This window comes from Phalaenopsis equestris, unplaced genomic scaffold (genome assembly GCF_001263595.1).
Source record: "Phalaenopsis equestris unplaced genomic scaffold, ASM126359v1 Scaffold199723, whole genome shotgun sequence".
NCBI classification, from domain to species: Eukaryota; Viridiplantae; Streptophyta; class Magnoliopsida; order Asparagales; family Orchidaceae; genus Phalaenopsis; species Phalaenopsis equestris.
The window spans coordinates 1-11,471 of record NW_018219580.1 but is presented as its reverse complement, the minus strand read 5'-3'; the positions used below and the strand labels follow the sequence as shown (position 1 = coordinate 11,471).

The following is an 11,471-nucleotide window of genomic DNA, read 5'->3' as shown; positions in this document are numbered from 1 at the left end:
AAGTAATCAGTGGCATTATTTTCATAATTATATTAAATCTAGATAGTTATAACATTCTTGCAATATGAATAAAAGTATAAATTGTAATGAAGGTGACGAGTACTTCACATTACGAAGAATTTTGTTACATTATCTTACACCATGTTAATTGTGTTTACATTGTAATATATCATTCTCTCTTTTTGAAGGTCTTCTATTTTTATTTGGTTGACTACTCTTTGATTTCACCAATACGGGTTGCATTTTTTTTTTCTTCAAAATCTCAAATGTGTCCTCATTTTTAACAAGTTATATATTTTTGATAAAACCACTTAATTATAATTCATATCTATAAATATTTGAACCCAAATTATAATATATCACACTTAGATCCCAAGCTGCAACCAATTACATGCTTATCTGGGAGACTCAAAACATTTAATATTTTTATTTGTGTATTTGCTCATCTACAAATCAACATCAATATTAAGGTAGCCATCAAGAATATTTTAATTTGATGAATAGATAGAGATTTATTCTGAGGCTTCTTTATTGCTTTTTCTTTTCTAACAAAAAAATTAATTGTTTTTCATAATGTTATATCTACCAAATAAGCAATTCTACATTGTGTGCCTCAAATGCAGCTAAGTAATCACTACATAAGAGCATGCCCTTCTAATGTTATTGCTGAAGCTTCTTTAAATATCAATTGGCATTAAGTTGTAGCAAGTTTGAGGGAAGAAATACAAGCCCACCACTCAAACTCAATAATTAAATGTGGCATCTAATTTTTTATAAGTAATTTCTTTTCATATTTCTTAGAAATTTGCTTATGATTAACCTTTATCCTTATGACAAATATTTACATATTTGCTTTAGCTATTGGAGCTAGAGTCCTTTAAGTCTAATTTTTTCTTAAGTGGCTTCTTTTTTTTTGTGATGCTTCTATTTTTATTCTTGTAATTCTCCTTGTCTTTGACCTTCATTGTTGAATCAACAATAAGGTATTGGCATTCTCTTCTCATATATTCATGTTTTTTTTAGGTGCAATAAGTTATTAATTTTCCTACAAAAAAATTATTATAAAGTTTATGAGCTTTAGATTTTTCATATGTTCACTTTTTCTTCTTGAGCAAGATTCTAAGCCTTTTTCAAAGCATATCAACATTATTGTTATCACCATTTAAGCCTGCAACGCTAGACTTACCTAGATCACCTACCCTTACAAAAATATTATTCTATTTCTTTTCTCCTTTATAAAACTGTCATCCTTATCTATTTGAGATAGTACTTACACATGAACTATCAAAGATCAAAGACACCAAAGTTGATCAAATGGATAAATAGATTTGTTTATTTTATATTAATACTAGCATCATGCTCTTTTTTAAGGCATCTAATAATCTCTTAGATTTAATTTTAGTAAACCCTAAACCCTAAACAACCCTAGTGCACTTATATTGAGCTATTTGAAATGATTCCATGGCCACTTCAATCTAAGTAAGTATGTGCTCATCATGCAAGAAATGTTGCAGTTTTAAATTGAGTAATCTTAATACAAATGTAGTTGTGAGACATTTAGTAAATACATGTATTATCATTAATATCGAGTTACCAAATATTAAATTTCATAAGACTAATTTTTTCTCTTTTTAATGATTGATGAGCTCACAAGAAAACTCTAAAATATCTCTTTAGTCATTTTTTAATGCAATACATTTGAAATTACGTAATGCTCCTTTGGTTTAAATTACTTCAACATTTGTTTGAAATTTAATATTATATCTCACTTGAGCATCATTTATGATATATTTAATATTTGTTTCTCTACATATAGGGCATGTTGTTATTTTTTAAAGATTAACTTCGTGGTGATTTCTTAGCTTCACTACTCATACATTTGTTGTCCTAAATTGATTTTGTATAAGCGGTATGTTTAAACTGTATTTTGTTTTTGTTCCTAGTTGCTTATCATTGTGGCGGGGCTTAAAATCTATGCATGTTATATCTAGTAAAATATTTTATTTAAACTTTTTCTCCTTAATTATTTTTGAAATAAAAAATAAATCACTTTTTTAATTAAATAGATCCTATAACATATCTCGTTTGTTGTGTAGGGAGAGCCAAACATTATTTTGTTACTTGTGATCATTTGCATGGCTTGTAACATTTGAAATTGTTAAAGTGATAAATTTATTTGTAATAATCTATCTAGTGTCACTTTTATATTTCACATTTCAAGTGGCAATTAACATCCATGGACAATAGCTTTGGATATTAAATTTTATCAGTGCTTCCTTTAAAATTGTTTTCTATTTTTGCATCTTTTTTATTTCTTCTTTATTTTTTTATTTTTTATTTTTTATTTTAATGGTTTAGTTGTTTCCTGTTTCCCAATTTGAATTTTTTTCTTGTGTTTTATAGAGGTTATTGTTTGTGTGGGTAGATTTTTTTGTACTCTTTCGTATGTTAGAACTTTGGTCCGCATAAGCATGTTTCATATGACTAAAATACCTTGTTATTCTTTCTATATATATGAAATATTTTGAATTGTAGCTAGAGCATCTCTGTATGGCTTCTCACATTGTGGATGTAATTGCTTGGAGACTTGTGAAAATGAAGATCTCTTAAAGAGATATTCATTTGATGGCTTGGCTTTGAATCTCTTATAAAAATATTTTTGTTAGGATTTTTGTACTTCTCCTTTTCAGCTATTTTATCACATATGTCATACAATGGTTTTGATTTTATTATATTATTAAGTTGTTTAGACTATGACTAATATTAGTTCGCTTATACAATACTCTATTACATTATTTAGTTATTTTATTACATATGTCTCATATGGATGCATTGTGGATGCCTCTTCCATCTCTTAGGCTCTTATTTATCTTGTGTAATTAAAACATCTTGGAATTTTTATTTAATTTTAACATCACTTCCCACTGATTGTTGATGTATTTTGAAAATTTACTACATGCTTTGTTTTGAGCCTTCTTTCTCCTAAAACAATCACTTAGAGGCTATTTGATTGGTGCTATTAGGGATGCATTATGTTCCTTTTACATTCATATGACTTTATTTCAATGTTACTTTTCTTAAAAAAAATAATAATAAATTTATAGTGAAATTTTGTGGTATTAAGAACACCTAAGGATCATTCTGTATATATACCAAAATCAAGCGATTTTTAAATATACATAAAATTTATGATCTTCACTAAATCTTGATTTCATGCTCTTCTCCATCAATGTCATTGAGAACCTTCCATCGTCTATGACTTCGCTACTTGCTTTGATTCATTTTCCCACATTATCATTAGAGCCCAAACTCATGTCTTGCTCTATCTCCTTCATTAACGACCTCCCTTGATCTTATATCAATGTTAAAAACCTTCCTCCACCTCTCCTAGTTTGTTTCATCTTTCTCTATTATCGCTAGTTCTACCATTCTATTCCACCTGAATTTTAATAGTGTAATTTGGTGGTTCATGAGTCAAGCTTAAAATTAACTTGAAAATGACCCAACATAAATATAATCAATGCGACCAGATTGTTTATTAAGTGGCCAAAAGTTTCAACATGAACCCGACTCAACTAAACCTAAATCCAACCCATCTAACATAAAAAAAGAAAAAAAAATATTTTAGTTATGTCAGATTAGTGTCAACTCAACCTGAAATGGACATGATTACTCGATTTAAATATATCGGCTTTAAAAAATAACTAGTAATTCCAATTTCTAAATGGTTAAATCATTACTTCCAAGATATAGAAAAATAAATGTTTAAATTGAAAATAAATTTTGTTCTTTTTGATGAGTACATTGCAAATGTATGATTTTAGAGTTTTATGTATGAATGAACACATTGAAAAAAAAACACAGCTCAAAATTGGTCAGTAGTAACTCGTGGTGATGACCAACCAACAGAGGAGGCTGAAGAAGGCTAGTGATAATGGTGGTGATTGACAGCTATGATCAGTGGTGACTAATCGTTAGTTGTTGACATTAGTTGGCGGTTTGTGGCAAGAGGACAGTGGGAGGCAACAACAATTAGTTAGTCGATAATAGTCAATGACGTCTCAAGAGGTGGTTGTGGTGGCTACAATGACTGTAATGGTTAGAAATGTTGCCACAAATAACTGTATTTTGCAATATAATTGAAAATCACCTCAATTTTATAACTTTAAATACATTGAAAATAAACTAAAAATCTTATTTAAAATTCATTACAAGTAATAATTCATTTTTTTTTCTCAACCTAGATATCCAAAATTTAAAAACCCATACACTTGAAATATCAAACCCATTTGCAGCACTACAAATAGCCTCTTAATATTTTAGCATGTAATTCATTTTGTTCTTGAGCTATGTACAGTTATAATTTGTTCATATTATTTGATTTACTTGTACATTTTTTAAATTCATTTTTTCAATCAAAACTTTAATTTATTTGATCATGACACTCATAAATTTGCTGGTAGGTAGTTCAAAAAATCATATGAATATCCCAATTCCTTATTTTATTTGTGTGTCTGCTATAAATTTATAATTAGAGAAAAATTAAAAAAAACATGTGATTGATTTTGAAATATAATTTAGTTTAATTCCATAAAAATCTAAGCCTGTCATATCTATACAAGTCAGATTGTAAGCTTTGAAAGCATCAGCCTCCTGCTGATATTTTGTTAGCAACAATAAGTGCGAAAAAGAAAAGAAACACCAATTGAGTGAATGTTAGGGTATATTTGGGGTAGTAAAAACTGATAATCTAATTAGAAAGCTGCTCCAATTAGAAAGTTGTCACCACACTTAGCCAGAAATAATATGAAAATACTGATTTCAGGGGTTTGAAAACACAGTTTTTTCGAAAAAAACTATCAAAACACAGTTTACCGAAACTAGCCTGGGTGCGTTTTCAAACCGCATCGCACCAAATAAGCTGCCCCAAAAAAGGGTTAAATTAATTCATAGAAATTGATGATATTTATTGATATTTGATAGTACATCACTATACTATTGTCACAATATTATCATGGGCGGAATCGGTCATTATTTTTATGGGAGTCAAACTACACATACAGCCAATGTGGGAGTGATTAGACAACGAAGGGCAAAAAGATTTTTTTAGGAGGGACAAAACTGATATTTTAAGAGAGATAAGAAGCCAAATTATCCTTTTGTATAAGTAAAAAAATCTAATTTTAAGAGTAATTACTCAATAGACCCTATCTAAATTAGCCCTAAATTTTATTAAATATCATCAAATTGACATCTATTAGTATCTCCTACCTATCTTATTCAAACATAATAATTTTTTTCATTAGAGAACCCCCGCCTATATCAATCGATTTGCTCATGTTACTTTGTTCGTCCCTTTCTGGTCTTAAATCTATTTTTCCGTGGCTTAGACTTCTCCCAAGGGAGAGTGAGGCCAACTCACAAGGAACTCATGGAGGAATGCTTCCGGCACCCGCCCGCACGCAATCTCCCCACTCCCTCCTCCCTATAACAGCAGCCCTTCTCCTTCCTCCTCCTCTGAAACTCCGTCGCGCCGCCACCCACCATGCCTCTCTGTGCCTCCTCTCTTTCGTTTTCTCCCTCCATCAGATGGAGACCCAGTTGCTCCACTGGGATGACGGCTCCGGAGAAAAATTCTCAGCGGTGCGATCGAGCCGCTGAGTTAACCTTTCCTGATGGGGATTTGGGCCCCGTCCGAAAGTTCAGGATGTCGGATTTTGCCTTATGCGATCGTGTAAGCGTCGGCCTCCAAGGCAGAGTGCGTTCCTGTCTCGTTAAGGTTTAGGGTTGGGTTTATTGGCTTTGGAAAGCGGATGGATTCGATTCATATATGTTTGCATATTTTGTAGAGGGACGAGGTGATCTTTGAGGCCACGGTTAGGGATTCGAATAGGTGAGTGGAGTTTGTGCTTAGCTTGGTTGGCTTCTCATTAGAAGATCGCAAGTAAAATTTTCCGAATTGTTGGGATTTTGAGAACTGTGCAGCCCGTTGTACAACTCGAGGGTGGTGCTTCGAGATCTAACTAGTGTACAAGCGAAGCGGCGAGGTAGACGAGCATTGGAGGTGGGGAGCTTGTTAAGAGTTTTTGTTTTCACATGCCGGCGAAAGCCAAACGAGACGTTTGACGCGTACATTTTCCTGTATTTTGTCTGAAGGTTTTGAAGAAACTTGTTCGGCGGCAGCTCATGTATCACTCTTATGCGATGCAAGTTCATGGTTATGTTTCCCCATCAAGTGGCGAGGAGGGAGATCACTTCATCCTGGTACATAGTGTAAGAATCTATGATCCAGTTGAGTTTGATGTCCATTTGAGTAGATTTGTTGATTATGATGACATTTCAAGGATTAATTGATTTCTGATCCTTCTCTTTATTGTGATTTCTCATCTGTAGAAATTGAATTGAGTCAGTCTCTACTTTGATATGTTTGCTCTCTTATTATCATATGTCAGAATGAGAAGTGTTTTGAGCTTTTTATTGCCTCAGGTTTCTGCAGGGTGAGTTGCTTGAGGAGTCTAATGAGTGGAGTATAAGTGTAATTGGGTCCCGCAACATATAAAAACTAAAAAAAAAGCTTGACCCGACCCGAATCAACACAGAAAATTTAATAGGTGCGTTTATCGTGAACCCGACTCGAATTAAATCCCGAAATAGACAAAAACTTACTTTATGTTAGATTCGGCGTTTTTGGAGCCTTTCCTTCTTCGACATTCGACTTCTTCCTTCTTCAACATTCGACTTCTTCCTCCTTCGGCTTCGGGCCTCTTCCTTCTTCAACTTTTCCGGCTTTCTTCGGCACTTCGGACGACAGTTTGTCTTCGGCGGCAGTGGTTCTCCATTCGGACGGCTGGTGGTGGTACTCCATTCGGTTTCAACTCTTGAAAACGGAAGGTAGGTTACGCAATACTCATTCCAAATATTAGTGCTTAGTCGTTTGATGGCAACAACTAGCGATTTATTTTCTTTCTCATTGTAGCACACAAATGGAAGGTCGCCAGGGAGCCGAAGAAGAACCTAACGGTCTCCCGAAGTCGTTGAGGTAACTACATCGTTTATTTTAAAATAAAAGTTGAAGTTTTAGTCGTGTTATTGTAGTATTATAGTGGTGTTATAGTCGTATTATTGTGTGATATTGTGTGTTATTTTGTGTTATTGTTGTGTTATGTTATTTAGAGATGCATTCTAAATGTGTTATTGTGTGTTATAATTGTGTTATAGTTGTGTTATTGTGTGTTATAGATGTGTTATTGTGTGTTAGAAATGTGTTGTTGTGTGTTATTATTGTGTTATGTTGATATAATGGTGTTATAAATGTGTTATTTTGTATTGTTGTTGTGTTATGTTATTATAATTGCGTTATAGTATAGATGTGTTATAGTGTGTTTTAGTGTGTTATTATTGTGTTATTGTTGTGTTATAGTTGTGTTATTAATGTAACACAAACATAACACAATGATAACACAATGATAACACATTCATAACACACGATGACACAACATTAACATAACAGTAACACGAGAATACCATAATAATAAAACAAATAGTAACACATAATCTGTAACATATAGCTGCTATTATCCGTACAAACCTTTCATTTCAAGATAAAAATTTCAGTTTTAATACACGATGACTGCATGGTTCTCATTTCAAGATAAATCTTTAGTTTTAATCTTCTTTGAGTTTGACCAATAACTGCTATGATCCGTACAAACCTTTAGCAATGATATACCAGGATAAAATCTTCAGTCATCGATAACATCTTGCATCTCATGTGGTATTAATGATCTATCAGGATATTCTATGTAAGATGCCGCAATACGAGGCTGCAGAATAAAAAAATAAATTATAAACACTAACTAAAAAGTTAAAATATAAAGGGGTTATTTTTTTTTATCACTACCGCATAGCTCTCAACAATGAAATTGGTGCTCTGGCTAGTGATCACTATTGGATTGCTTTGCATTCCCTTGTTAATTATAGGGGTAACTAAACCACCGGGCGTCAACGCAATCTGTTCAAGATTTTCTTCAACCTGAGCCGGAATTGTCTCTGCCTCAAATGATACAACAACTGACACTATTATTGATTGAGGTTCTTGAAAAAAAGGCTGTACTGGATTTATTTCCGGTTGTTGGCTCTTGTGGGGTTCAGTAAAAACATCACTCTGAACAAAAAACAGAAGTTTTTAAACAAAAAATCAGAAGTTTTTTAAACAAAAATACATAAGTTTTTAAATACTATAAAATAAGCTGTTTACCGTAAGGGGCACAATATCAAGAACATGATATGTTGTTCGTTCAAATTCATGGGATACCTCCGACAGTATCGAATCCCCTGCTATAACATTGTCCTGAGCAGCATTTATTTGATCTTGAGGTTCTATATCTACAATGGACGACACATTATGAACCTACCAAAAAAACAAAAAATTGTTAAAACTTGCAATTAAGATAGAATCAACTACTCAAGGGAAAAAAATGATAAACTTATCGTATGGGACAGAGAATTGAGAAGGTCCCGAGCAACAAAAATTTCAGCTGGCTCTTCGTTGTGAACTGGTAAATTCACATTAATTCAGTTCTTTTTTTTTTCTCATCTATGTACCTACTCTTTCGGCGACTTGTATGTTCTTTATCGGCTTTAAACTCTTCTAACCTCTTAACAATAGTTTTGAGGGTGAACTATAAATCTTCAACATTAGCCATTTTTTTATTCATGGCAATCATAGATTCCTATAAACTTAAACTTATTTGTTGCTGAGATTTAAGTAGCTCGAATATTGCTTCAAGTTCATTACCTTCTATCGCATGTGTTGCTTCTGGGGTTACCCGCTTGAAACAATTGTACCAACACCATGGGATTTGGGTGATGACGGTCCAACTAGAGTTTCACGATGACTAATACAAGGAAGAGTCATAGCAGGGCTTGGTGGTCCATAATAATACAAGGAAGAGTCATAGCAGGGCTTGGTGGTCTATACTCAGGATTGGACAACAAGTTGAGCTCATCTTCCTTCAAGTCGATGAATGTGTCATTAACCTACAATATAAATCACAATGTTTTACATATATTTAGTAAATCAATATGGAAACTTATCCATATAAAATCTTATAACAAATAAATTTATTTACTTGCACATGATCGAGCACCCTAAAGGCTTTATGAATCTGTGCTCCTGTTCACCCATAAATTTTTTGCCACCTCAGCATTCGTGGTCTAGCCTCAGGTGCAACGGGAGTAAAGAGAGTTGTGTGCTCAAAGAACCAAAGCTGCAGATAACACATCAAAAATCATTTTGTCATAATGCAAAAAAAAAAAAGAATTAGTGAAAAGGAAAATTCTTAACTGTAGAAAATATGAACTTACAGATAAAAGAAATATAAAACCACTTATGTAATCAAGTGACTGATTTCGCCTTATTTTGATTGCAATAAAGTTCATTTGATCAATCATATAATTACAGATAGCAACAGACCAGTTAAACGAAGAGAAGCTCTGTACGTTCTCTCCAAATGCATAAAAACTTGTAGGCATGCCGAAATTGCTCGAGGGAAAGAATAAATTTGTCAATAAAAATTATAGAAATAGTTTCTCAAAAGGAGTGAAAGACTCTCCTGAAAACTTAGTCACATCTTCCTTTATGACTCTCGAATCTACATGAGATGGACTTTTCCTCCAACTAACAGATTCTCCCCTGTTGGGCATGCCTAACAAAAGCGCCACATGGTCAGCGTGGAATTTTAACAACTTCTCACCCATCACAAAAGCTCTTCTTTCATTATTTCAAAATCCCATGATATGTAGAGTCAATACATTATCTTGGGGATAAGAAGGTATGTCAAAAAACTGACTGACATTGATATCTCTTAAAAAAGTCATTGTTTCCTCAGGTACAATGTCTCTAACAGTATTGAGTGCACTCTTCACTACGGAAGGACGATATCTACAACTGAACGTTCTTGCGTTCATATACCTACAAAAGAAAACATAAAGAAATATTATTTTATAGATAACAATCTCCATTCACTAGTTTAAAAATGACTCAAATGTTATTATTAGAAGTTATTGTCGGGTTACATGTGTTATTGTAGTGTTAAATGTGTTATTGAAGTGTTACATATGTGTTATTTATGTGTTATATGACTGAAATAGTTCAGTTTTTGTTATATTACAGATGAGTTATTATGTGTTACTGTTGTGTTACAGTTGTGTTATCATCGTGTTATTATTGTGTAATTGTTGTGTTATTATTATGTTATTGTTATGTTACAGATTATGTGTTACTATTGTGTTACTGTTGTGTTATAATTGTGTTACTGTTTTGTTATTGTTGTTTTATTATTGTGTTATTCTCGTGTTACTGTTGTGCTGAATGTGTTATCATTGTGTTATGAATGTGTTATGCTTGTGTTACACCAATAACATAACTATAACACAACAATAACACAATAATAACATACTAAAACATACTATAACACATATATAACACATCTATAACATAATTCTAATAACATAACACAATAATAATATGAAATAACACATCTATAACACTATTATATCAACATAATACAATAATAACACATAATAACACATTTATAACATACAATAAAACATCTATAACACACAATAACACAACTATAACCCGATTATAACACACAATAACACATTATAGCACATCTATAATGCATATTTAAATAACATAACACAACAATAACACAAAATAACACATTTATAACACAATATCACACAATAATACGACTATAACACCACTATAATACTACAATAACACGACTAAAACTTCAACTTTTATTTTAAAATAAACGATGTAGTTACCTCAACGACTTCGGGAGACCGTTAGGTTCTTCTTCGGCTCCCTTGCGACCTTCCATTTTATGTGCTACAATGAGAAAGAAAATAAATCACTAGTTGTTGCAATGAAACGACGAAGTACTAATATTTGGAATGAGTATTGCGTAACCTACATTCCGTTTCCAAGAGTCGAAACCGAATGAAGTTCCACCACCAACCGTTCGAATGGAGAACCATTGCCGCCGAAGACAAACCGCCGTCCGAAGTGCCGAAGAAAGCTGGAAAAGCCGAAGGAGGAAGAGGCCTGAAGCCGAAGGAGGAAGAAGACGAATGCAAACCGACAAAAGGCTCCAAAAACGTCGAATCTGACATAAAGTAAGTTTTTGTCTGTTTTGGGATTTAATTCGTGTCAGGTTCACGATAAACACACCTATTAAATTTCCCGCGTTGATTCGGGTTGGGTCAAGCTTCTTTTTTAATTTTATATGCTGTGGGACCCAAATCCACTTGTGCTCCACTCATTGGACTCTGCAAGCAACTCATCTTGCGGAGTCCTGAGGCAATAAAAATTCTTATTAGCACATTGTCGTTGAGGCTTTGATTCCTGAATTTGTGTGAAATTGATTGTTTTTTTTATTAAAAGAAAACCAGAAAGTAGGGTG

The 11,471-nt window shown here is 32.9% G+C and overlaps 1 protein-coding gene across 2 annotated transcripts; it reads left to right on the top strand.

The window, feature by feature from the left end:
• Positions 1-5,366: 5,366 nt before the first annotated feature.
• LOC110035761 (probable plastid-lipid-associated protein 14, chloroplastic) lies at positions 5,367-7,004 on the top strand. 2 transcript variants are annotated; one of them, XM_020740050.1, is made up of 6 exons: positions 5,367-5,758; positions 5,850-5,893; positions 5,986-6,064; positions 6,157-6,611; positions 6,677-6,891; positions 6,977-7,003. In XM_020740050.1, exons 1-4 carry the CDS (start codon positions 5,546-5,548, stop codon positions 6,352-6,354), a joined length of 534 nt encoding a protein of 177 aa, XP_020595709.1. In that variant the 5' UTR covers positions 5,367-5,545; the 3' UTR covers positions 6,355-6,611; positions 6,677-6,891; positions 6,977-7,003. The 2 variants fall into 2 exon arrangements, with proteins under 2 accessions (XP_020595709.1, XP_020595708.1); XM_020740049.1 differs by having other exon boundaries at positions 6,157-6,891; positions 6,977-7,004.
• The last annotated feature ends 4,467 nt before the right edge of the window (positions 7,005-11,471 follow it).